Source organism: Hirundo rustica, chromosome 26, assembly GCF_015227805.2.
Source record: "Hirundo rustica isolate bHirRus1 chromosome 26, bHirRus1.pri.v3, whole genome shotgun sequence".
NCBI lineage: Eukaryota > Metazoa > Chordata > Aves > Passeriformes > Hirundinidae > Hirundo > Hirundo rustica.
In genome coordinates, this window is record NC_053475.1 from 477,723 (window position 1) to 501,877 (window position 24,155).

General features: G+C 64.0%; 4 protein-coding genes across 7 annotated transcripts; 2 read left to right on the forward strand and 2 right to left on the reverse strand.

The window, feature by feature from the left end:
• Positions 1–356: 356 nt before the first annotated feature.
• LOC120763370 (cAMP-specific 3',5'-cyclic phosphodiesterase 4C-like) lies at positions 357–7,054 on the forward strand. 3 transcript variants are annotated; one of them, XM_040086612.2, is made up of 15 exons: positions 357–571; positions 2,233–2,421; positions 2,502–2,538; positions 2,650–2,714; positions 2,833–2,882; positions 3,384–3,499; positions 3,598–3,691; positions 4,138–4,316; positions 4,407–4,505; positions 4,577–4,741; positions 4,825–4,924; positions 5,007–5,161; positions 5,245–5,367; positions 5,517–5,699; positions 5,779–7,054. In XM_040086612.2, exons 1-15 carry the CDS (start codon positions 435–437, stop codon positions 6,295–6,297), a joined length of 2,211 nt encoding a protein of 736 aa, XP_039942546.1. In that variant the 5' UTR covers positions 357–434; the 3' UTR covers positions 6,298–7,054. The 3 variants fall into 3 exon arrangements, with proteins under 3 accessions (XP_039942546.1, XP_039942547.1, XP_039942548.1); XM_040086613.2 differs by having other exon boundaries at positions 3,387–3,499; XM_040086614.2 differs by lacking the exon at positions 357–571 and adding an exon at positions 1,081–1,381.
• Positions 7,055–8,806: 1,752 nt separating this feature from the next.
• On the forward strand, positions 8,807–13,562 carry RAB3A (RAB3A, member RAS oncogene family). Its single transcript, XM_040086609.2, has 5 exons — positions 8,807–8,890; positions 10,039–10,266; positions 10,909–11,027; positions 11,118–11,242; positions 11,579–13,562. The coding sequence occupies exons 2-5, from the start codon at positions 10,039–10,041 to the stop codon at positions 11,767–11,769; spliced, it is 663 nt and encodes a 220-aa protein (XP_039942543.1). The 5' UTR covers positions 8,807–8,890; the 3' UTR covers positions 11,770–13,562.
• A 465-nt stretch (positions 13,563–14,027) lies between these two features.
• MPV17L2 (MPV17 mitochondrial inner membrane protein like 2) lies at positions 14,028–17,082 on the reverse strand. The gene is made up of 6 exons (XM_040086610.1): positions 16,955–17,082; positions 16,268–16,425; positions 15,482–15,652; positions 14,945–15,021; positions 14,734–14,862; positions 14,028–14,632 (listed from the first exon to the last, which is right to left on the reverse strand). Exons 2-6 carry the CDS (start codon positions 16,422–16,424, stop codon positions 14,576–14,578), a joined length of 591 nt encoding a protein of 196 aa, XP_039942544.1. The 5' UTR covers position 16,425; positions 16,955–17,082; the 3' UTR covers positions 14,028–14,575.
• A 95-nt stretch (positions 17,083–17,177) lies between these two features.
• DUS3L (dihydrouridine synthase 3 like) lies at positions 17,178–23,589 on the reverse strand. 2 transcript variants are annotated; one of them, XM_040086607.2, is made up of 13 exons: positions 23,542–23,589; positions 22,865–23,168; positions 21,635–22,441; positions 21,232–21,273; positions 20,982–21,134; positions 20,773–20,889; positions 20,376–20,441; positions 20,193–20,303; positions 19,431–19,527; positions 18,933–19,008; positions 18,442–18,630; positions 18,228–18,356; positions 17,178–17,982 (listed from the first exon to the last, which is right to left on the reverse strand). In XM_040086607.2, the coding sequence occupies exons 1-13, from the start codon at positions 23,577–23,579 to the stop codon at positions 17,910–17,912; spliced, it is 2,202 nt and encodes a 733-aa protein (XP_039942541.1). In that variant the 5' UTR covers positions 23,580–23,589; the 3' UTR covers positions 17,178–17,909. The 2 variants fall into 2 exon arrangements, with proteins under 2 accessions (XP_039942541.1, XP_039942542.1); XM_040086608.2 differs by having other exon boundaries at positions 17,179–17,982; positions 23,449–23,573.
• Positions 23,590–24,155: the final 566 nt, after the last annotated feature.

The window sequence follows — 24,155 nt, forward strand, 5'->3', positions numbered from 1 at the left end:
CAGCTCTGTCCCTCGGTGTCACCGTGTCACACCCACACCGCGTGTCCGGGATGCTCCGTGCTCAGCTCTGTCCCTCCGCGGCACCGTGGCACGTCCCCTCTCTACGTCTGGGCGCTCCGTGGAGCGTTTTTCCGCGTGTCCGGGCAGAGCACCCCTGCCCTTCCCGGAGCAGCTGCCGCCTCGGGGACAGCAGGGTGGCCGGTGGCACCGGGCCAGCGAGGGGCCACGTGCCCGGGCCGCCAGGCGCACCGGGGGGGGACGCGCTCCCTGCGCCGGCTGCCGGAGCCAGACAGTTGTTTAATTTCCCAGGCGCAGGGCGGGAGGGGGATGGAAAGTTTCCCGGGGCTGCCGGGGCCGGGACGGCCGCACGCTTCCTGCTCCGCGCCGGGGGCAGCGCGGCCTCGCCGCCCGCCCGGGGGTCCCTGAGCCGGGCCATGCTGCCCACCGGGCACTGCTCGCCGGGGGCTTCCCCGGCCACGTCCCCCGGCGGTTCCCCCGTCTTCTTCAGGAAGCTCCTGATGAACCAGAGCATCCGCCTGCAGCGGCGCTTCACCGTGGCGCATCCCCTCTGGTAAGGGGGGGACGCTGGCGGGTCCCCGCGTAGGGGGGTGGCACCGGGCTGCGCTGCCGGGATGGGGGCAGCGCCTCCCCACGGAGTTGTGGCACGTCCTCAGGGACGAGGAGGGGACAGCGGCTGTCCCCAAACGCTCCGGGGCTGAGCCGGGCAGGGAAAGCGGCCGGAGGAGCGGGGCTGAGCACGGACACGCTGGTGGCAGCGATGGCTGGGCAGGGACCCGCGGCCGGGTGGCCCGGTGGGGACGGAGAGGGGCTTTGCCCTCCAACCCACCCACCGCTGCTCCTCCCTGCCCTCCCCTCCCCACCTCGGGGCTCGGTGGGCTCGGTTTTGGGGCGCCGGCCCCACCTGCGCGGGCGCCGTGGGGCTCAGCACATCCCTCCTCGGCGGAGACAGCATCTATTTATAGCGGCCCCGGGCCCCCCCCGCCGCCACGGACACCGCTCGGAGGTCATTAACGCTGAAACGAGCGGGGTTAATTGGGCGCCGACCCCGTGGCAGGGGCTGCCGTCCCCCCGGGGCTGTCCCCAGCGGTGGCAGCGGGGTCAGGGGTGGTGGCACGGGGCCGGGAACAGACGCGGGCATCGCCCCGCGGGGCCGTCGGAGGCACAATGCGGCTTTGTGTGGCCGGTACCATCGGGGATGGGAAGCCGAGGCAGGAAAACAAGGGGCTGCGGGATGGCATGACGCGGTGCCGGCTGGCACCGCCACTGCCAGGGGACGGCCGCGCCACAGCGAGCGGCGCCGCCGGAGCGGGACGATGCTGCCGGGCAGCCGCTGCCCGTCCCGGAGGCACTCCTGCATCGGGTAGGTGCTGGGCTCCCGCCTGGGGACGCCGTGGCCCCAGTGGCATCTGCGCTTTCCCGGCGCTCTGGGGTGGCTCGTCCCCGTCCCCGTCCCCGTCCCCGTCCCCGTTCCCGTTCCCGTCCCCGTCCCCGTCCCCGTCCCCGCGGCGGTGGCGGCTGCGGGAGGGGACAGGCGCTGGACGGCCCTCGCCGTGTCCCTGCTGCGCGCAGCTTTTCCCATGACCCCGGGTGCAGCGGGGTGGGTGAGGCGGCCGCGGCCAGCCTGGGGACACGGCAGGGTCACCAATCCCTGTCCCCTGTCCCCCGCCGGGTGCGCACGGCTGCCCAGGTGACTCCGGCTGGGGTGCCAGCGCGTCCCCAGGGGCCGGGGCTTGGCTTCTGCGGCGGTTTCTGTCCTTCGCTGTCCCCTGGCTCTGTGCCGTGGCTGGGATGTTGTCCCCTCCATGGGACGCGGCACCTCCAGACGGGGCTGATGGAGGCTTTGGAGGACTTGGGACCGCGGTCCTGGTGACAGGTACGGGCAGGGACAGGCAGGAGCCAGCCCTTCCTGGGCTCTCTGGAGCTGGGAGCTTCAGAGCTGTGGCTCCTGTGCCAGCCGGGCGACACGGGACAGCCTGGCTCTGCTCGTCATTGTCCCAAGCGTCCCCGGGATGGTCCCCGTGCCCCGAGCTGTGCCCGTTCTCTGCAGCAGCTGGAGGAGCCAGCAGGGCCAGACCGGGCACCAGTGTCACCACAGGGCCACCAAGCCGGAGTGTGCCGGGCAGAGACGGTGGCACAGAGAACCCAACGAAACCCGGCAGCATCCCCCGGGCTGAGGTCCCCGTGCCAGCCTTGTCCCCTCTCCCCTCACAGCTTTGACCTGGAGAATGGCCCCCCCGGCCGGGGCGCGCTGGACCCCCAGGCCAGCCCGGGCGCGGGGCTGGTCCTGCAGGGCACCTTCTCCCACGGCCAGCGCCGCGAGTCCTTCCTCTACCGCTCCGACAGCGACTACGACCTGTCCCCAAAAGCCATGTCCCGCAACTCCTCCATCGCCAGCGACCTGTGAGTGTCCCCCCGGCCGCACCCCCTGGGACCCCCCTGCCCTCCCCTGCCCTCCCCTCACGCTCGCTGTGCTCCCGCAGGCATGGAGAAGACATGATCGTCACACCCTTTGCCCAGGTAGGTGCCACCGCTGTGCCCCGCCCAGGAGGGGACACGGCCCGCGCCCAGCGCCGGGCTGGGTGTCCCGGGGGGCTCCGCACGACCCCAGACCCCTCTCTGCCCCCTCAGGTCCTGGCCAGCCTCCGCACGGTCCGCAGCAACCTGAGCCACCTCCAGGACCGCGCCGGCATCAAGTGAGCGGGCGGGGGGTGGCGGGACGAGGATGTCACCTGAGCGGCGACCCCGACCGGCGGCACGGGGGGCCAGCACCGCCGCGGGGGTCCCCGCTACTCATGGCCTTGCGTTTCACAGGCGAGGGTCGAGCAGCAGCCTGCCCTCGGGGAGCAAGGCCAGCCTCTCCGGTGAGTGCCGGGGGGGAGCGGGTGGTTGGGGAGATTTTGGGCCGAGCCCCCCCTGTGTCCCCAGGGCGCGCCCCGGGGGCGCAGCGACACCCCCCCTCAAGCCAGGGCAGAGCTGCGGCTTTGCCCTTCGGGATCCATGTCTGGTTTTCGGCGGCTCCTCCCGCCTGGCCGCCCTTCTCGGCGGTGGAAAAGCTCCCGTTGACGTCAAAGCTTCCATTAATAAAAGCCCGGCGGTGAGCGGGGCCCCGCGGGAGCGCGGCTGCCCCCGGGGCTGGCTGTCACCCCACGGGGGACAGCGTGGCACGCCGCGTGCCGGGGCTGCCGCGCCGCGGGGACAGCGCGGCGATGCCTGAGCGCGACCCCCGCGTCCCCCCGCGCCCCTCGGGGCGTGCCGTGACCCCCCGTGCCGGCGAGCCCCCGCCTCTGGCGCGGCCCCAGCCCGCCCGTGCCCGGTGGCAGCGCTGCTGGCGGGTCCCTTGCCAAGCCGGCGGGTGCCCCCAGCAGAAGATGCCCACCAGAAGCTCTCGCGGGAGACGCTGGAGGAGCTGGATTGGTGCTTGGACCAGCTGGAGACGCTGCAGACCAGGCACTCGGTCAGCGAGATGGCCTCCAACAAGGTAAGGGGACCCTGTCAAGGTGGGCACGGGGACCCCAGAGCCCCCCCCGGGATGCCCTGCCAGCCCCCCACAGCGCTGACCCTGCCGACCGCCCACAGTTCAAGCGGATGCTGAACCGGGAGCTGACGCACCTCTCGGAGACCAGCCGCTCTGGGAACCAGGTGTCCGAGTACATCTCCAGCACCTTCCTGGGTGAGGAGCCCCCCCGCCCCAGGGTCACCTCCCCGCTGGCAGCAGGGTGGCCTCGGTGTCCCCAGAGAGCTGGGGTGCCCACGGGGATGGGGCCAGCGCAGGGCCCCACTCGCTTCGTGTGGAGGAATGGAATGGGGGGACCGGGGGGGGGTTTCCCAGGTGTCCCGGTGGGATTTGCTGCCTTGGAGGCGTCACGGCATTTGTCCTGGCTGGGAGCGCTGGCTCATACTGGTGTATACTGGTGCACTGGGGCTGTTGGGGCCATCCTGGTGTGCCCGGAGGAGTGTCCCCTGGCAGATGTGCGGATGGGAGTGAGGCAAAGCGCTGCAGCCCCCCGAATTGTCACAGTGTGACCTGTGCCTGTCCTCGGCGTGACCTGGGGGGGGGATGCTGGCAGCGAAATTCCCGCTCCTGCCCCGCTCACGGCCTCCCCCGTGTCACCCCAGACAAGCAGCACGAGGTGGAGATCCCCTCGGCGCTGGCGAAGGACAAGGAGAAGGAGCGGAGGAAGCGCCCCATGTCCCAGATCAGCGGCGTCAGGAAGCTCAAGCACAGCTCCAGCCTGGCCGCTGCCGGCATCCCCCGCTTCGGGGTGCGCACGGACCGCGAGGCGCTGCTGGCCAAGGTGGGCGCTGGCAGGGGTGACCCCCCCACCCCCGACCGCGGGGTCCCCAGCGCCGGCCCCCCCACGGATCCCTGTCCCTCTGGTCCCCAGGAGCTGGAGGACACCAACAAGTGGGGGCTCGACGTGTTCAAAGTCGCCGAGTACTCGGGGAACCGCCCGCTGACCGTCATCATGTACAGCATCTTCCAGGTGAGCGTCCCTCCGGGATGTCCCCGTCCCCGTGGCCGCATGGGGACGAGCCACCTCCTGCCTCCCCGCAGGAGCGTGACCTGATGAAGACCTTCCGCATCCCCGTCAACACCTTCATCACCTACATGCTGACGCTGGAGGACCACTACCACGCCGATGTGGCTTACCACAACAACCTGCACGCCGCCGACGTGGCGCAGTCCACGCACGTCCTCCTGTCCACGCCTGCGCTGGAGGTGATTCCCGGTCACCTGAGGCCGCCCAGGTGTGCCTGGCGGGGCCCTAACGTGTCCCCGGTGGCTTTTCCCACCGTTCCTAGGCTGTCTTCACGGACCTGGAGATCATGGCTGCCATCTTCGCCAGCGCCATCCACGACGTCGACCACCCCGGGGTCTCCAACCAGTTCCTCATCAACACCAGTGAGCCGGGGCGCTGGGATGGACCTGGGGGATGCTGGGGGACCCCAGGAGTCACCCCGGGGTGACCAGTGCCACCTCACAGACTCGGAGCTGGCCCTGATGTACAACGACGCCTCGGTGCTGGAGAATCACCACCTGGCCGTGGGCTTCAAGCTCCTCCAGGAGGAGAACTGCGACATCTTCCAGAACCTGAGCAGGAAGCAGAGGCAGACGCTCCGTAAAATGGTCATCGACATGGTATGGGGGGGGCTGGAGCACCCCAGGGTGGGGTCTGGGCTGGGGGATCGGGCTGAGACCCGTTCCCACCTCTCCCTGCCCAGGTGTTGGCCACGGACATGTCCAAGCACATGAACCTGCTGGCCGATCTGAAGACCATGGTGGAGACCAAGAAGGTGACCAGCCTGGGGGTGCTGCTGCTGGACAACTACTCCGACCGGATCCAGGTGAGGACGCACCTGGGGAACCCTTCCCAGCGCTGCAGGTGCCCATGCTGGCCTGTCGGGATGTCCCATTCGGTGCCACCACCCTCCCAAACCCGACTGGGAGGCCACAGCCTGGGTGGCCCTGGGGGACACGGTGCCCACGCCCGCAGGTCCTGCAGAACATGGTGCACTGCGCCGACCTCAGCAACCCCACGAAGCCTCTGGAGCTGTACCGGCAGTGGACCGACCGCATCATGGTGGAGTTCTTCCACCAGGGAGACCGGGAGCGGGAGAAGGGCATGGAGATCAGCCCCATGTGTGACAAGCACACCGCCTCCGTGGAGAAGTCCCAGGTGGGGTGACAGCCTGGGGACAGGGCGGGGTGGGGGGGCGCAGGGCCGGGCAGGGGGCTCAGCTCTGCCTCCCCCCCAGGTGGGATTCATCGACTTCATCGCCCACCCGCTGTGGGAGACGTGGGCCGACCTCGTGCACCCCGACGCCCAGGAGCTGCTGGACACGCTGGAGGACAACCGGGAATGGTACCAGAGCATGATCCCGCGCAGCCCCTCCCCTCCGCCCGAGGCGCCCGCCGTGTCCCCCGCCACCGCCGACAAGTTCCAGTTCGAGCTGACGCTGGAGGAGGAGGAGGAGGAGGAGGAGGAGGAGGAGGGTGAGTCGGACACGGAGCTGGAGGGGGCCGAGAGCCCCTTGGACGAGGACAACAGCGGCTCCAAGACACCGGGCACGGATGACTCGGAGTGTGCCGACACCAAGCGCCTGTCCCCCGGCCCCGGGAACCGCGACTCGCCCGTCCCCCGCCCCAGGGACGTGGACAACCGGCGGGCGCTGGAGGACGGTGGCAGCGGGCGCTCCGTGCCAGGGCCTGAGGGCAGCCAGGGGCTGTGCCTGGACACAGAGGGCAACGTCACATTCCTGTCCCTGGGCACGTAGCGGCACAGACCCCCTCGTGGGTCCCCTGGCTGCTGGGGGACGAGGGACTGGGCACTGCCCTGAGCAGTGCTGGGGACAGCGGAGAGCTGGCACCGGCGAGCGCTGGCACTGTCGGGACTCGGAGGCACCCAGGTTGTGTCGGTGTCTGGGAGCTGGGCAGGTCCTGACAGGCACAAGGACGCTGCCGGCCTTCTCCCTGCTCCTGGCTGCTGGGAAACGTCCCTGTCCCCTTCAGACAGGGCGTGGGGACACGGAGCTCCGGCCCCAGCCCAGCCCTGGGGACATCACGCCTCACAGGGTGGCAGGAGGGAGCGTTCCAGCGCCTTTCCAGGTGCCCCACGCTGGGATCAGGTGGGCGAAGGGTGCTGGTGGCACCCCCAGCGCGAGGCACTCCCAGGCACCGGCGCACGGCACGGGCACGGCTCGGTGGTTTGTTTATTTATTTGGGGATAGGTTCACTTTTTAAAGCCTTTTGTAGCTCACTTTTTACGAAGAGCCCCCTCCGAGGCTCACGCACGTTTTTTGGGGCGGAAAGATGCGTTTTTCTGGGGGGAGGCAGGGGGGAGGAAAGCCGCATTTCTGCTCTGCGATCACTCAAAAATGCCATTTGTATTTCACACTCCGGACCCTGGCGGGTGCTGCCACCGCTCCCCCCCACCCTGTCCCCCCCGCATCTCCGGTGTTCTGCCTGGGGCAGGGTCCTTTGGGATTCTTCCTCCACCTTCCAGAGATTAAACCCGGTTTGTTCCACCCCAAACACGAGCCGTGTAAGCGCCTCTTTGTGTCACGGGAGCCGCAGCCGATGTCCCCGGGGACCGGCGTGGTTGGCGGCCCCATCTCCCGCCGGGCACCGGGCAGGGCCCGGCTCCGTGCTGGAACAAAAGCGAGCTCCTCCCTGGAAACGCCGATCCATCACTGGCAAACACGACCTGCTAAGGTAAATATTTAATCGCCGGCTTGGCGCGGTGCGGAGCCCGTCCCCGGCTCTTCCGCATTGCTGCCCACGGTGATTTATCTCCGCAAACACGTCCCCACCCGTGGCACTGCCCCGGCACGTGGGGCCCTCGCCCCCTTTGCCCGCCCTGGCAGCAGCGAGGCCTCGGGAGTCGATGGTTCTTTCCCAGCCCAGACGTTTTCCAGGGGTTTGGCTGCATCCTGCGTGGGCTGGCGGTGGCTCCGTGCCGTCCCTGGTGGGTGCTGGGTGTCCCCTTGTCCCCTCAGACAGGGAGCGGCTGAGACTCTGTGCTCTCGAACTCCCCGAATCCGGAGCGGGGCGGGAGCTGGTGGAAAAAGTCCCTTTTTGCTCCCGTTTCTGGCCGAGGGGCTGCGGCGTGAGGAGGGCGGTGGGAAAAAGCCTGGGGAAGGTGATGGAAAATGCCCACAGCAGCCAGGTTCCGTCCCTGAGCCTGGATCCCGCCCGAATTCTGGATCCATCCCTGAGCCTGGATCCATCCCTAATTCTGGATGCGCCCCTGAGCCTGGATCCCTCCCGAATTCTGGATCCATCCCTGAGCCTGGGTCCATCCCTAATTCTGGATGCACCCCTGAGCCTGGGTCCATCCCTAATTCTGGGTCCATCCCTGAGCCTGGGTCCATCCCTAATTCTGGATCCATCCCTGAGCCTGGGTCCATCCCTGAGCCTGGGTCCATCCCTAATTCTGGATGCGCCCCTGAGCCTGGATCTCGCCCTGAGCCCGTGTCCATCCCCACGGCCGTGTCCATCCCCACGGCCGTGTCCATCCCCACGGCCGTGTCCATCCCTGCCTCCTGCCCATCCATCCCCTGCCGGACTGTCCGTGCTGTCCGTGCTGTCCGTGCTGGGGGCTGTGGTCAGTATCCCCACTGCCCACCCACTGCCCACCCACTGCCCGCCGTGTCCGGCTCGCAGCTCCCGGGGCTGTGGGTGTGGGATGAGCCCGGGCAGGAGCAAAGAGCTGCACCGGGACAGAGGCCACGGAGCCCCCCCGGGCGGAGCAGGGCAGGGCTCGGGAGGCTCCCGGGGCCCCGGGCAGGGCAGGGCAGGCCCGGGCAGGGCAGGGCGGTGCCGCTGCCCTGAGGCCGCCATATGCTGCCGGCCCTAATCCCCGCTGGAGCCTCGGGGCGAGGGAGGACATGGCCGCCCACCTGCGCAGCAGCCCCGCCTCAGCGCCAGCCGCCCCGTCAGGGGAAGGATCAGGCTGATCACGACTGCAGGCCTAGGGGAAGGCGTCGCGATAGCGCGCCATGTCGCGACAGGGAGGCTGTCAAACCTCGCCCTCCCCCTTTGAGCGGGAATGGTTCGCCCTGCTCCCCCGCCGATGCACGGCTGGTTCATCCCGCGCCCCTCGCAGCGCGGCCGGACCGCACCACTGCGCCCTGCCGGAGGAGGGGGCGGCGCCCACCACCGCGCGGGGAGGGGGGGATCGCCTCCCCCCGCGTCCGCCCGCCGTCCATCAGAGAACGCCGCCGAGCCAATCAGCGCCGCCCTCAGGGGCGCGCCCGTGACGTCAGATCTCATTAGCATAGCGAACCCCGCCCCTCAGCCGACGTCACCCGGGCTCCGCATCTGCTGCAGTCGCTGCGGGGAGGAGGCGGCGGCGCGAGCGCGGCAGAGGTGAGACCCCCCCCCTACCCCCGGGACCCCCCCCCGGGACCCCCCCATTGTGACACCCCCTCCGGGACCCCCCCGGGACCCCTCCGTGACCCCCCCGGCACCGGGAGGGGAGGGGCGGCTGCAGCGGAGGAGGCGGGAGGCGGGGGGGGGGGGATGATGATGATGATGGATGCGGCGCGGGGGGGGCTGCGCAGGGCCTGGGGGGGGGGTCTCGGTGCGGCGGGGACCGAGTGGGTGCAGCGGGGTCGGTCCTGCGGGGAGGAGCAGAGGGTGCCCCCCTCCCCATCAGCACCCTGACCCCCTCCTCGCAGCGCTCTGCACCCCCCCACCCAGCAATCACCCCCCCATCAGCGTCCAGAACCCCTTCCTCCCAACACTGCACCCCCCCAAAAACACCAGCGCCCAGCACCCCCTCCCTGCAGCGCCCTGCACCCCCTCCATGAGCCCCCACATCAACCCCCCCCTCCACCAGCACCCCGAAACGCCCATCCGCGCCCAGCACCCCCTCCCTGCAGCACCCCGCATCCCCTCTGCCCCGCATCCCTGCGCTCCATCCCGCATCCCCCTGCTCCAGCCTGGGTGAGCACCCGCCTCTGTGCCCCTCTGCCTGGCATCGCCCTCCCCACGGTGCTGTGTGACACCCCGGGGTGCTTTGGGACACCCCACGGCTCCGTGTGACACCCCACGGCTCCGTGTGACACCCCACGGCTCCGTGTCACCGCGCTGGCCGCGGCGTGCGGGGGCACCGCCGCCGGTGCCATTTTGTCACCGGGAAGATGCGGGAGAGGCTGCGGCGCCCCGGCCGCACCCCCAACAACGCCACGGCACATCGCGGCAGCCGTGGCAATTCCCGACAGCCACGGCAAACCCCGAGAGCCACGGCAAACCCCGAGAGCCACGGCAAATCTCCGGAGCCGCCGCAAACCCCGGGGGCCACGTGCCCCACATTTACCAGGGTCCCCGCTCTGGGGGTGACGGGAGATGGCCTCTCCCAGCCCTTGGGGGCTGAGTGACCCGTCGATGGCCGCACCATCGCCCGTCCTGAACCAGAATATTCCCGATCCCGTGCCGGTGGTGCCGGGAAACGGCTCCGAACCGGGGCCTGGCGCCGCCGCCGGCCCCGTCACGGCCTCTGCCCCACCTTGCAGATGGCGTCCGCTACCGACTCCCGCTATGGGCAGAAGGAATCCTCGGACCAGAACTTCGATTACATGTTCAAGATCCTGATCATCGGCAACAGCAGCGTCGGGAAAACCTCCTTCCTGTTCCGGTACGCCGACGACTCCTTCACGCCCGCCTTCGTCAGCACCGTCGGCATCGACTTCAAGGTCAAGACCATCTACCGGAACGACAAACGCATCAAGCTGCAGATCTGGGTGAGGGGAGAGACCCTCGGGGTGCCCCCGGAGCCCTGCGCCGGGCTGGGGTGGTGGGTGTGGGGTGATGGATGGTGAGGGGCGATGGTCAGTGTGGGGTGATGGATGGTGAGGGGAGATGGTCAGTGTGGGGTGATGGTCATTGTTGGGCAGTGGTCAGTGTGGGGTGATGGATGGTGAGGGGCGATGGTCACTGTGGGGCGATGGTCATTGTGGGGTGATGGATGGTGAGGGGAGATGGTCAGTGTGGGGCGATGGTCAGTGTGGGGCGATGGTCAGTGTGGGGTGATGGTCAGTGTGGGGTGATGGATGGTGAGGGGAGGTGGTCAGTGAGGGGTTATGGTCAGTGAGGGGTGATGGTCACTGTGGGGTTATGGTCAGTGAGGGGTTATGGTTGGTTGGGTGATGGTCAGTGTGGGGTGATGGTCACTATGGGGTGATGGTCACTTGGGGTGATGGTCAGTGGTCACTTGGGGTGATCCCTGGTGTGGGAAAACGATCGCTTGTGCGATGGTCAGCGTGGAGCTGCCCCCACCAGGGCGATACCAGAGCGGGGCTGGATCTGCCCCCATGGACCTGGTGTCCCCGGGGTGTCACTGCGTCCCCGGGGGTGACATTCCGCTGTCCCCTGTCCCCGCCCAGGACACGGCCGGGCAGGAGCGGTACCGCACCATCACCACCGCCTACTACCGCGGGGCCATGGGCTTCATCCTCATGTACGACATCACCAACGAGGAGTCCTTCAACGCCGTGCAGGACTGGTGAGCGCCCAGCACGGGGCTCTGGGCGCCCCAAAATTCCCCAGCAGCCCTCTTCCCACCCCTCTGATCCCTCTTCTCCCCTTCTCCAAGGTCCACCCAGATCAAGACCTACTCCTGGGACAACGCCCAGGTCCTGCTGGTGGGGAACAAGTGTGACATGGAGGACGAGCGCGTGGTCTCCTCGGAGAAGGGCCGCCAGCTCGCCGAGCACCTGGGTGAGTTTGGGAGGGGGGACCCCCCGCCACAGCTGCCAGCCCACAATTAATTTAATTAAGGGCTTAATTCCCTCCGTGTAATCGCTCCGCTCCGACGTCGGCACCCGGCGAAAAGCCACGGGGTCGTTAACGCTCCTTGAGCTCGGGGAGAGGCGCCAGGGGGAGGATTTGGGAGGGAAAAAAACCGGGATTTTGTGGCTGGTGGGGGCAGGTTGGAAACCCTTTAAATGCAGAACGAGGGGAGGAGCGGCTGTGCGAGCCCGGAGCTTTGACACCTGTGCCCGTCCCCTTGTCCCTCTGTCCCCTTGTCCCTCTGTTCCCCCTCTCCCACCTCAGGCTTTGAGTTTTTCGAGGCCAGCGCCAAGGACAACATCAACGTGAAGCAGACCTTCGAGCGGCTGGTGGACATCATCTGCGAGAAGATGTCGGAGTCTCTGGACACGGCCGACCCCGCGGTCACCGGCGCCAAGCAGGGCCCCCAGCTCACGGACCAGCAGGCTCCCCCTCACCAGGACTGTGCCTGCTAGGGGCCAGCCCCACCCCACCCCTCCCAAAATCCACCCCCTACCCCCAAAAAAAAACCGGTCAGTGCACCCCAAACCCCCCCAGCCCCGGGGTCCCGCGGGGGTTTTTGCTGCTGATACCTCCCAAAGGGCTGCGGCCCCTCTAGGAGAGCCCCCCTCCCCAAATTCGTTAGGCTGTGCCCCCCCCCCTCCACCTCCTCCACCCCTTAATTTATTTTTAAGCCTGGGCTGGTAGAAAACTCCTCCCCCGTTCTGCTTTTAATCACTGTCGAGGAACCATCACCCCCAGCCCCATTTCCCCTGGTGACCCCCCCCCCTACACCCACAGCCCTGTCCTGGCACCCCCTGCTCTGGAGACCCCTCCCCTGTCCTGGGACCCCCTGTCCTGGTGCCCCCTGACCTTTTTCCTGCTCTGGGACTCTCCCCAGACCCTCTACCCTTTTTCCTGCTCTGGTACCTCCTGTCCTTGTACCCTCTGCCCTTTTTCCTGCTCTGAGAAATCCCCTGAGACCCCCTGCCCTTTTTTCCCTGTCCTGGGACCCCTCGTCCTGGTACCTTTGCCCTTTTCCCTGCTCTGGGACCCTCCCCAGACCCTCTGCCCACTTTTCCAGCTCTGGTACCTCCCGTCCTTGTACCCCCTGCCCATTTTTCCTGCTCCTCCCGTCCTGGTACCCCCCCATCCCTTTTCCCTGCTCTGGGACCCCCTTCTCTGAGGATTCCCCAGCCCTGGGACCCCCCCTTGCTCTGGACCCCCCCCTGTCCTGGGGATCCCCCTACCCTGGGACCCCTTTCCCAGCGTGTGGGTGCTGTGACAGGACCCCCCCCCAGTTCCTCCCCACCCCACCCCGTGTGCCCCCCACTCCTTTTTTACCCCTCCTGGTGGAGGGGGCTCTTCGTGCCCGGCTTTTTCCCGCCCCTCCAGCTGGATGGATTATTTCCTGACTCTTGTTTATTTGTATAAATAGATGCTAATTTATGCTCCCGCCGTCTTCCTCCTTGTACATACAGAAACTCCTTGTAAATAGGCGTAGGAAAAGTGACGCTGTGCGCGTGAACCTGCTGTGCTGTGGCCGTGGTGGTGCATTTATATTTATATATATATATATATATATATTCTGATTTATTTTCTCTTTTTTTTTTTTTTTTTTTTTTTTCCTTCTCTCGGTGTGTTAACCTTGCTTGTGAATATCACTTTAAAAAAAAACAAACGACAAAAAACAAAACCCACCCCCCCAAAAAAACACCACCAAAACCCAAAAAAACCCAACAAACCCACCAACCAACCGACAGCAAAACTCTTATTATTTAAATAAGGTTTAAAAAGGAAAATTGGATTTCCATCCATCAGCCAGGCCGAGCCAAGGGGAGCGAAATTTGGGGTTTGGGGGAGCCCGGGTCGGGCTCGTGGCGGGGACGAGCGGGGCTGGGACCGCGGCTGCATTGCTCCAGGGATTTGGGATCTCGTGTTCCTGTAGTTCTGTGCTTCTGTGGAGACTGTGAATAAGTGGATATTCCCCTAGCCATGACAGAGCTGCCCTTTATTTATTTTTTTCCCGGAGCGCTGTGTCTTTATTTTACGGATTTCCCTCTATTTTCCACCCCCCCCTACCACGATTCCATCTCCTTCCCTCTTCCCCCTTTTCCCCCCCACCCCTCTTTTTTGTGAAGTTTACTTATGGAAGAGTTACACTGTACTGTACAAATGTCAAAAGTGTCAAAAAGAGTACAATTTCCTAAAAATCACTGTATTAAAAGAAATGTTGTGAAGAAATAAACCGATGCTGATCAGAAGTTTCCTCGGGGGTCCCTGAGTTGCCAGAGAGGAGCAAAATTAATCTGATTTTTTTTTTAATTATGATTTCCCCCAAACGGCTCCTGCTGCTGCTGAGGGAGGAGTTGAGGGCTGTGACAGCAGCGACCAGGGCAGAGCACGAAGGCACAGCTTTAAAAAATCGGTGGGAAAAAAAAAAATAAAAATAAATCCCATTCAGGCACTTTTCATTGACAACTGGGGGGGGGGAAAAAAAAAAAAAAAAATTCAGCTCTTGGGTCGCGCAGGCAGCGTCCAGCTCGCCCGGGGCTGGGAGCAGAGGGATGTGATGGCCCAAAATCCGCCAAAATTTGGCTCCAACCCTGCCCCCCTCCGCCTCCCGAGCGCCGCAGAGCCGACGGGTGCAATCACATCCCTATTTATAGAGCATCCAGGTGGCTGCAGCCCCCGCCCGGAGCCGGGGGGAAAAACCGGAGCTGAGGCAGCGAGGGGGGAGTGGAGGGAATTTTATCCTTGAGCTGGAAAAGCAGGAGGGGAAGGAGCTGAAGGGAGAGCAGGAGCGAAACACTGAGTGGGTTTGGGTTGGAGTGACCGTAAATCCAGCACCTTCCACCATCCCAGGTGGCTCCAGCCTGGCCTCGGACACGTCCAGGGGATCCGGGGGCTGCCACAGCTGCTCTGGGAATCCCATCCCCACGCTGACGGGGAAGAATTCCTTCCCAGTGTCTGCTCAGCGGGGATGCAGGCGGCTGGCAGGTGCTGCACGAGCAGCAAGGGGCTGGTTTGCTCCGGAGAGGGAACAAATCCAGCCAGGAACCTTCCCGGGGGGGCCGCAGCAGCTCCTCCTCGGCAAACCCCTGAAGAAATCATCCCGCGACGAGGGACTGTTACAACCCCAACCCCTGGCTGTAATTAGGTGAGTTAATCATCAGCAGGCTGATTAAGGGGGGTAGGGGGGCTGGCTCTGGCCATCCACGACGCCCAGAAATCCATTTGGTGCAAGGCAGGAGCCTCTGGAGCAGCCCGGTTCCCCTCTCTCTACGCCCTGGCGCCGCGCTGGCTCTGCCGCGCCGCGTCCCGCTCGGCGCCGCGGGGCTGCAAGAAGAGGGAGAGCGGGGGGAAAAAAAAAATCCCGGGATTAACGGGATGGGAGCGGCGTTCCCGGCGCCGGGAAGGGGCCGAGGGGCGCGGCTCACCCGGTGCTTGAGGTAGGACAGGTAGGTGTCCCAGCCCAGGGTCACCACGTTGACATAAACCACGCGGTAGGTGGGCGGCACGAAGAGGAAGTTGAGGATCTGCGCCGCCGGCCACACGCACCAGTCAGCCTGGAAAAGGAGCCGGGAGCAGGCGGGAGCATCCCGAGGGATCCCAGCCGGGGAGAGGGGAGAGCCTGCGGAGGGGCTTTACCTTGTAGAATTCCCAAAATTTCTCCTTCAGCTCGTCCCAGCTCTCCTGGAGAGATTGGTCCTCCAGGGTGCCGATGGCTGCGGGGACAGGCGGGGTGGGCGGGGATGGGAGAGCGGGTTCCACGCCGGGAAGAGCGGTGGGAATTGCCGGGAAATGCCCCAAAGCCCTCCCAGAGAGGGCGGGGAGGGCAGAGCCGGCACCACCCGGAGGGAGGGAGTTCCGGGAAATGGGAAGGAAAAGTGAAACTGATCTGTCTGGAGCTGTGCCAGGGGTCTGGGATGGAGATCAGGGAAAGGTTCTGGGATGGAGATCAGGGAAAGGTTCTGGGGTATGGAATGGAGATCAGGGAAAGCTTTGGGGTGGAGATCAGGGAAAGGTTCAGGGATTTGGGATGGAGATCAGGGAAAAGTTCTTCCCTCAGGGAATGGGCACGTCCCCAAAGCTGCCAGAACTCCCAGCGATTCCCAGGGTGGGATTTCTGGGGTGCCTGTGCAGGAAGAGGAGCTGGGATCAGCGATCCCTGAGGGTCCCACGTACCCAGGAAGTACCAGGCTCCCACGCTGGGCGATGCCACCAGCTGATCAATCAGAACTTTCTTCAGGACCGTCCTGAGGCTCCGCACGCCCCGGGCAGGGAAGGCAGAGTCCAGCCAGAGGTACCAGTAATGCATCAGCGGCCCCAGGCTGCAGCCCACCAAAAACATCCGCCCTGCAAACAACAGCCCGCCTCAGCACGGAGGGATTCACCCCCCCAGTGCCTGCCCAGCCCCTCCTGACCCCCCTTCTCCATGGACACCCCCTTCCCACGCAGGTTCCTCACCTCCAAGGAGCAGTTCCACGCCTACCTGCGGGCAGGGGGCGAGGAGGAGGAGGAGGAAAAGGAGGAGAAGGAGGAGAAGGAGGAAGAGGAGCAGGTCAGCAGCGCCCAGAGCGAACCCCCAGCCAAGAGGGTGAAGGCAGAGGAGCTCGGGCAGGATGGGGAAAGCCGAGGGAATGCTGGAGAGGAGGAGAAGGAGAGCAGGGGCAGAACAAGAGCCGGCCGTGCACGAAACCCAGCTCGTATGAGCAGAGCAGGCTGTGCCCCTCGGTGACACAGGTGGGACACAGGGCCCCGCTCTGCCTGGGTCAGGTGGGGTTTTGGGAAGGAATTCCTCCCCGGGATTGAATTCCCAGAGCAGCTGCGGCTGCCCCTGGATCCCTGGCAGTGTCCAAGGCCGGGCTGGATGGGATTTGGAGCATCCTGGGCCAGTGGAAGGTGTCCAGCCCTCTCCAGCCCTCCGTGCCCTGTGCCAATGGGAGTTGCAGAGCCCGTCCCAGTGCTGACCGGTGCGTCCCAGCTGGAGCTGGCTCTCGGGGTGCTTGCGGCGGTGCCATTCCTGCTGCAGGCAGTCCCCGGCTGCCAGGAGCCCCCCGCAGCTCAGGGTGTTGGTCAGGAGCAGCAGCCGCCCCGTGAACAGCGACTTCCAGGAGCGCAGGAGCATCCTGCGGGCACGGCCGGCTCAGAACCCGCGGGCACTGACGGCCGCCACCCCGCCCAGCTCCCCCAGTTAGGGCCTGGGCACCCTCCCAGTTCCCCTGCGCCCCTCAGTTCTCTCTCCAGTTCCCCCAGTTATCCCCTGCAGCACCCTGCCAGCCCTCCCAGCTGCTCCTGCTGTGCGCCCCGCTGCCTCTCCTGGAGCCCTGCGCCATGGCCCCAGTGCTCCCAGTGCCATCCCCAGTGCTCCCAGTACTCCCAGTGCCATCCCCAGTGCTCCCAGTGCCATCCCCAGTGCTCCCAGTGCACTCCCCAGTGCTCCCAGTGCCATCCCCAGTGCTCCCAGTGCCATCCCCAGTGCTCCCAGTGTCCCCAGTGCCATCCCCAGTGTCTCCCAATGTCCCCAGTGCCCTCCCCAGTGCTCCCAGTGCCATCCCCAGTGCCATCCCCAGTGTCTCCCAGTGTCCCCAGTGCTCCCATCCCGACCCACCGCGTGCCCCCCGCTCACCCCCGTTCTCTCTGAACTCCTCCACTTACCCCGCTGGGTCCCCAGCTCCCCTTCCCGGACACCAGCCCGGCTCCCGGTGCCTCCGGTTCCTCCCGGTTCACCCCAGTTCCCCCCCCACCCCCCGCCACTACCGGGCGTTACCGCCACCCGCGCGGGGAGCAGGGCGAGTGTCACGTGACAGCAGCGACTTCCGCTTCCTGCCTCCGCCATGACACCTACCGAGGCACAGGGGGCCGCCATGACACCTACCGAGGCACAGGGGGCCGCCATGACACCTACTGAGGCGCAGGGGGCCGCCATGCGTGCTACCGAGGCACAGGAGGCCGCCATGACACCTACCGAGGCAGCAGCTCGGCCAGAAGTTTGTGATGGGGCGAGATCGGGATCCCCGCGGTGCCCCAGCCCTGCCCCATCCCTTACACCTCGGTTTTGCGGCAGCAGAGTGGCTGAGGAGCTGTCATTGCCTGGGGATATCCCTGTGGAGGTGGCCATGATGGATGGCAGCAGTGCTGGGACCACCCCTCTCCCCACTCTGCTGGCGCCACTGGGGTCCCTCAGGCGTGGGGACGCTGCTGAGACCCTCCAAGCTGTCCCCAGAGCGCTCAGAGCTCTTTGAGAAGCTTCTCTTTGGAGCTTGAACATCAACTCCGTGTCACCTCGGTTGTGGGGGACAGCGGAAGGGCTGGGGGGACGTTGCTGCTCCTCGTCCTGGGAGTTTTGTCACTCCCAAGGTGGGAGCTGAGGCCTCTTTCTCAGCGATGTGGGGCAGCTCGGACAGCTCCGGCTGCGAACCGGAGGCAAAGATCCCCTCACTAACGGGTGTTCGTCTGCCAGGATCGATGCGGGGCAGGAAGGCAAAAAAAACCTCACCAGCCTCTAAAAACGTCAGCTTTATTCCAGCTGCCAGCGCAGCCGAGGAGCCCCGCTCCTCCTCACAGCCCATCCAAACGCCTCCTGACGCCGCGGGACACGGCCTGGCCAGCTCTATCTGTAGGAATTGGCCTTGTGTTTCGGCAGGAAGGTGAAGCTGGGTGGGACGGGGCCCAGGAGCAGCTCGCTGGGAGGAAGAATCAATTGTAGAATTAATCCAGAGATCTTAAAAACTCACCCAGTGCCACCCCCTGCCACGGGCAGGGACACCTCCCGCTACCCCAGGTTGCTCCAAGCTCCGTCCAGCCTGGCCTTGGCCATTTCCAGGGAAGAAAGAACAAAACCAAACCCAAGAAGGGGTCAGTGTTCAGTCCCCGGGGGGACTGCCATATCCCTTTTTAGCAATTTAAACCAATTTTGATGCTTCATTACCTTATTTTGATCCAATCATCCACGTTTTGGCTGGCCATGAGGGTCTCCAGGTAATCCCTCCCCAGGTAATAGGGGGGCCGCTCGTTGATTCTCTGAGGTAGATGTTCCAATAATCCAACTGGAATGTACCTGGAATAAAACAAAATGCAACAGCAGTGAGCGCTAGGGATTCGTTAATTACTGCTTAATGATCCTCCTGGCTGGGCAGCATTACCTGCACAGGAAGGAGAGCCATTCCAGCAGGAATTTCCTGGTTTTCTCCACTCCCTGCGTGTCTGACCCCCAGTGCTCGAGGCCGTAGTTGGTGAAGTCCTTGAGGATGTCAAATCTCTCACTGGAGGAGATATCCCAGTGTCTCTGCTCCTTGATTTCCGTGAAAAGCCAGGGTTTGATGAGTGCCCCTCTGCAGCCAAAGAAACAGGGGGGTTGTTATTCCCATCACTGACGGTCCTGAAGATTTGAGACACTTTCCAGCAATGATTTCCCAGCCAATTCTGCTTTAAATCTCCTTTTCCATTCCAACAAGAAGTTCCAACTGATACAAATTAATTTTACCAATTTTCAGAGTGGTTTCACTGAGAGGAAATTCCATGATTTGGGTTTGTTTAGGGATTTTTTTTTAAATCCTTTTTGTTTGTTTGTTTGTTTGTTTTGTTCCTCTCGAACCACCAGAGCTCAGGAGTGAAGGGAAACACACGCACTTGCCTTGCAATCATGATTCCAGAAACTCCCATCTGCATGGCTCGATTTGCATCTTCGTAGGACAAAATATCCCCGTTTCCTGCCCGGAAAGGAGGGAGAAGCCAGAGGTCAAAGTGATCCGTGAGGACAAGTCAAAGTGAGCTAATCCAGGCATGGGATAAAACTCAAAATGGACACAACGTCCAAGAGCCAGATGGTCCAAAGAGGCTCCTGGTTTGGATTCCCAGGGATGTTTCTGATGGATGTTCCCTTACAAGGAAAAAAAGAGCCTTCTCCTCTCTCCTGCTTCCCTCTCAGCTCATTTCCCTGAAGGTTTAGGGATTTTGTGCCACAGGGGCAGGAAAACACCTTTAAAACCCACGTGATTCGTGTCCCCTCCCTTTGGCACCACGTCAGCAGCACCAAGGATGCTCCCACCTTTTCCCCACCCTAAGCATCCTTGGGAACACCTTTTCTTTCCCATTTTTGAAGGGATTTGAATTGAAAGGAAGCCCCACGTACCGAAGAGGGGCATGGGGCTGGCGACGCGGGCGCACTCGGCGATGTATTCCCAGTCTGCGCTCCGGGTGTACCTCTGCTCCCGGGATCGCCCGTGCAGCTGTGGAGAGAGCCAGGAACGCCTCGCTGCACGGGCAGGGAGGGACAGGGGGCACTGACACCCCCGGGATGGGGTAGGGAGCCTCGGGATCGGGATCAACGGGTGCTGACAGAGCGGGGTGAGCAGAGCTGGGTAACGGATCCCTTGGGATTTAGCTCTGGATCTGCCTCTGGGTGCTGACAGCGGGCTGAGGAAGGGCTGAGCAGAGCTGAAAGGGCTGGAGGCTTTTGGGGTGATGTCTGGGCTTTTTGTGAGGCAGAGCGAGAAGCAGCTCTCCCCAGGGAAGGCACCGTGGGCCGGAACCGATCCCCACACAGGGCTGATCCCACATTCCCCGCTCCTCACCACGGGAAACCTCTGCTCCAGAGCACTGCAGGAACAATCTGTGGCTCCCTCATCCCTGGCAGTATCCAAGGACAGGTTGGACAGGGCCTGGAGCACCCTGGAGCAGCGGAAAGTGGGGTGGGGTGGGATCAGCTTTAAGGTCCCTTCCCAAACCATTCTGGGATTCCACGATCACGGACCCAGGGCTCAGGAAAACACCCTCCACACCCGAATTTTCCTCTTTTATTAGCAGAGGGCACCAAAAGGCAGGGGAAGGTCAGCCTCATCTGATGTCCAGGCAGAATCCCCCAGCCACCAGCCCCACACACCCGTCCCCGTACCGTCACCATGGACGCTCCCCACTCCCGGATCCTGGGGATGATTTTGTGAGCCACGTTAACCTTCTCCTGCACCCCAGTCCGGATCTTCACCGTCAGCGGGACGTCCAGCACCTGCAGAGGAGGGAAGGTGAGGCCAGGCCGGACTGGGCTCCAGCAGCTCGGCTCCAGGTGCTCGGAACTCACCGAGTTCATCCCGCGGACGATCTGCTCGAACTTGTTGGAGCGAGTCATCAGAGCACAGCCTCCTCCCTGAGGGACACAACATGGCACACTCAGGACTTTCCTCACACGGTGGAGAGTCCTTGGAGCTGCTCAGGTAAGGCCTAGAGCATTTTAAATTTGGGGAGAGTGGATCCTTCAACCAAAAAAAAAAAAAAAAAAAAAAAAAAAATCCAGAGTGATTTTCCCTCCCAAATCCTGCCAGGCAGAGATGGCCATTTCCTGCTCCTTGAGCAGCTTATTCCTTTTCTCATTGAGATCTACTGCCCACAAATGAACTGGGAGCTCTGCAGGAGACTGGAAAGAGCAATCAGGCAGCAGGGGATGAGGGAGAAGGAAAATGAACCACAGAACTTCTCACCTTCTTGTAGACCAGGTCAATGGGACACCCGACGTTGATGTCAACAAAATCCACGTCGATTGTCCTGTTCAGGAGCTCTGCACACTTGGTCATGGTGTCTGGAAAGGCCCCCTCCAGCTGCCAAAGAACAACAGCTTCCCTGAATTCCAGAGGCAGCTTTTCCCCTGGGAAAGTGAGTTACTGGTGGGTTACGGGGTGGTAACACTCACCTGCACCCCGAAGATGTCCTCGGTGTGGTGGCGTTTGAGCAGAGCCCACTCGGAGGACTGGCCCTGGAGCAGGTTGGTGCACACAGCCATCTCCCCACAGGTGACATCTGCTCCGAAACGTTTGCAGACCCGCCGGAAAGGGAGGTTTCCACACTGCCAGGGACAGCAGGGACAGGGACTGTTGGCGGATCTGCTCCGCTCCAATTGTGCCACAGCGAATTTTGGCACAAGGGTGGAGTCATCGACCTACCGTGGTCAGTGGCGCCAGGTAGAGCTTGCCTTGGATTTCCAGCTGGAAAACAGGGATGGAGGAGCTGCTCAGCAGAGCTGCAACGGTTTTTATGGAATCACAGAATGGTGTGGGGCTTGGAAAGGACCTTAAGGATCATCCGTGGGCAGCAACACCTTCCACTATCCCAGGGTGCTTCAAGCCCTGTCCAGCCTGGCCTTGGACACTCCCAGGGACGAGGCAGCCACAGCTGCTCTGGGAATTCCATCCCAGCCCCTCCCCACCCTCACAGGGAAGAATTCCTCCCATATATAAGAAATGCTCTGCCTGCCTCCCCCAGCTGAAGGCTCTCCAAGGGGTTTCTCTTCCATCTTTCCACACGCCATCTCCACCAGGATGGGATCAGGACACACGGGACTCTCACCTTCTTCTTCTCACATGGCCGCAGCTTCGTGACGTCTTCATCTGTCAGCGGACCCAGGGTTGGGATGGAGGGAGCCCCTCGGGAGCTCTGCAGGGCCTCGGGTTTGGGAGCATCCTCAGCTCCTTGGGAGTTCTGCAGGGCCTCAGGTTTGGGAGCACCCTCACCTCCTTGGGAGCTCTGCAGGGCCTCAGGTTTGGGAGCATCCTCAGCTCCTTGGGAGTTCTGCAGGGCCTCAGGTTTGGGAGCATCCTCAGCTCCTTGGGAGCTCTGCAGGGCCTCAGGTTTGGGAGCATCCTCAGCTCCTTGGGAATTCTGCTGGGCCTCAGGTTTGGGAGCATCCTCAGCCCCTCGAGAGCTCTGCAGGACCTCAGGTTTGGGATCTTCTCCCTGCTCCTGCAGCACAGGGCTGTCTCCCAGGCCCTCGTGGGGTGCAGTGCAGTTGGACACCTCCGCGGAGCCCCCCGAAGCGTTGCCTCCCTTCCCACCGCGGAGCGCGCGGAGAAACTCCTCGGCTTTCCGGAAGGAGAACTTCCTCTTGCGCAGCCGCTGCTGGAGCTCCTTGGAGAGGCTGTTCCTCACCAGCACCTTCCCTTCCCACTGCCGGGCCAGGGCGGCGTTGACCAGGTTCTGGTGGCCGTCGCCGAGGTGCGCCCGGCCGAAGCGACACGTGACGCCGTAGGGACAGCGGCCGAAGGTGTCGAAGAGGACGCAGCGCCGGCCCAGGTCCGCCGGCTTGGCCGCCAGGTACTCGGACACGTCATGGAGGAAGCGGCAGCGCGGCCCGAAGTGGCACTGCCCGGCACAGCCCTGGGGAAAACACGGAGCAGGGGGAAGGTGGGGATGGAGCAGCGCAGCCCGGAGCTGCTCCGAGCACCTGAGGTCACCCAGGTGAGGGTGGGAATGGTCCCAGGGTTGGACACGCTGGAGGGGTGGAGATACTTCAGGGAAGGTGACGCTTGTGATGCCCAGCTCCTTGCACGTCACCCTCTCCCAGCGGGTTTTTATGGAATTCTGGGCTGGTTTGGGGTGGAAAGGACCATAAATCCCATCCAGTCCCACCGGCAGGGACACCTTCCACTGGCCCAGGATGCTCCAAATCCCATCCAGCCTGGCCTTGGACACTGCCAGGGATCCAGGGGCAGCCGCAGCTGCTCTGGGAATTCAATCCCAGGGACGAATTCCTTCCCAAAACCCCACCTGACCCAGGCAGAGCGGGGCCCTGTGTCCCACCTGTGTCACCGAGGGGCACAGCCTGCTCTGCTCATACGAGCTGGGTTTCATGCACGGCCGGCTCTTGTTCTGCCCCCGCGCTCTCTTCTTCTCCGGCCGCTCCTTCTCCTCCTCTCCAGCATTCCCTCGGCTTTCCCCATCCTGCCCGAGCTCCTCTGCCTTCACCCTCTTGGCTGGGGGTTCGCTCTGGGCGCTGCTGACCTGCTCCTCTTCCTCCTTCTCCTCCTTCTCCTCCTTTTCCTCCTCCTCCTCCTCGCCCCCTGCCCGCAGGTAGGCGTGGAACTGCTCCTTGGAGGTGAGGAACCTGCGTGGGAAGGGGGTGTCCATGGAGAAGGGGGGTCAGGAGGGGCTGGGCAGGCACTGGGGGGGTATGGAGAGGTCGGGAATGCACCGGGGGGGCGGGTTATGGAGGGACCAGGCACGTACTGGGGGATTATGGAGGAGTTGGGAATGTAGTGGAAGGGGATATGGAGAGATCGGGAATGTACCGGGAGGTTTATCGAGGGACCAGAGGCAGGGACTGGGGGGAGTCATGGAGGGGTCGCTAACGTACCGGGGCGTTTATGAAGGGACAGCGCACATACCAGAGAAGGTTATGAAGGGACCGAGCCCGTTCTTGGGGGTGGGTCACAGAGGGATCGGGCACATCCCGGGAGGGTTCGGGACCCCGCACTCACCGGGCTCGAACCGGCGCCACGCCGGGCGCCGCCGCCATGCTGCCGCGCGCGGCGATGACGTCAGCGGCGGGGCGATGGAGGGGGAGGCACGTGACCGGGCGCGCGCGCGGCGGGCGCTATAAAAGCCCCCGGCGGAGGCGCGGCCCCCTCACAGCGGCGGGAGCCGCGGCAGTGTGCGGTCTGGCTTGTTGTGGGGGGTTTTACGCTCTCCAGGGACTCTTCGGGGGCTGCCCACAGCCCCCTCATAGGTGTCAGGCTTGCCCAAGCAGGGAGAGAAAGCTGTTGTGCGGCCCTTGCGCCGGGGAGAGGTGTTGTCCCTTGTGGCCGCTCTTTAAGGCTTTGGGGGATGCCAGGGTGTGAGGGGGTCGCAGCTGCTGCCCCAGGCCTGGCCCCTGAGGGTGGGCATGGCTGGAAGGACAGGGCAGAATCACTGAGTTCAACTTAACGACTGAACCGTGTCAGCCAGACACACAAAGTGCCACTTTGTCTTCCCTTCATCGGTTCCCTGTTTTTGGGGGTGCCTGGCTCTCCTGCCTCCTCACAGCTCTCAGGGGAGAGGATGGGGCTCTACAGAGGTGTGGGGTACTTGGTATGGTTTTTGGTTTTTTTTTTTT

What these genes read in the sequence shown, in the direction of transcription:
- LOC120763370 (XM_040086612.2), top strand. Translation starts at nt 435, where the DNA reads ATGCTGCCCACCGGGCACTGCTCGCCGGGGGCTTCCCCGGCCACGTCC. An exon ending in GCGAGATGGCCTCCAACAAG is followed by an intron (nt 3,500 to 3,597) that starts GTAAGGGGACCC and finishes GACCGCCCACAG; the next exon opens with TTCAAGCGGATGCTGAACCG. An exon ending in GCGAGGCGCTGCTGGCCAAG is followed by an intron (nt 4,317 to 4,406) that starts GTGGGCGCTGGC and finishes TCTGGTCCCCAG; the next exon opens with GAGCTGGAGGACACCAACAA.
- RAB3A (XM_040086609.2), top strand. Translation starts at nt 10,039, where the DNA reads ATGGCGTCCGCTACCGACTCCCGCTATGGGCAGAAGGAATCCTCGGAC. An exon ending in GCATCAAGCTGCAGATCTGG is followed by an intron (nt 10,267 to 10,908) that starts GTGAGGGGAGAG and finishes GTCCCCGCCCAG; the next exon opens with GACACGGCCGGGCAGGAGCG. An exon ending in TTCAACGCCGTGCAGGACTG is followed by an intron (nt 11,028 to 11,117) that starts GTGAGCGCCCAG and finishes CCCTTCTCCAAG; the next exon opens with GTCCACCCAGATCAAGACCT.
- MPV17L2 (XM_040086610.1), bottom strand. Translation starts at nt 16,424, where the DNA reads ATGCTCCTGCGCTCCTGGAAGTCGCTGTTCACGGGGCGGCTGCTGCTC. An exon ending in AATTTTGGGAATTCTACAAG is followed by an intron (nt 14,863 to 14,944) that starts GTAAAGCCCCTC and finishes CTCCTTTTCCAG; the next exon opens with GCTGACTGGTGCGTGTGGCC. An exon ending in TGTCCTACCTCAAGCACCGG is followed by an intron (nt 14,633 to 14,733) that starts GTGAGCCGCGCC and finishes CTCTTCTTGCAG; the next exon opens with CCCCGCGGCGCCGAGCGGGA.
- DUS3L (XM_040086607.2), bottom strand. Translation starts at nt 23,579, where the DNA reads ATGGCGGCGGCGCCCGGCGTGGCGCCGGTTCGAGCCCG. An exon ending in GTGGCGCCGGTTCGAGCCCG is followed by an intron (nt 23,169 to 23,541) that starts GTGAGTGCGGGG and finishes CTTCCCACGCAG; the next exon opens with GTTCCTCACCTCCAAGGAGC. An exon ending in AGGACATCTTCGGGGTGCAG is followed by an intron (nt 20,890 to 20,981) that starts GTGAGTGTTACC and finishes GTTCTTTGGCAG; the next exon opens with CTGGAGGGGGCCTTTCCAGA.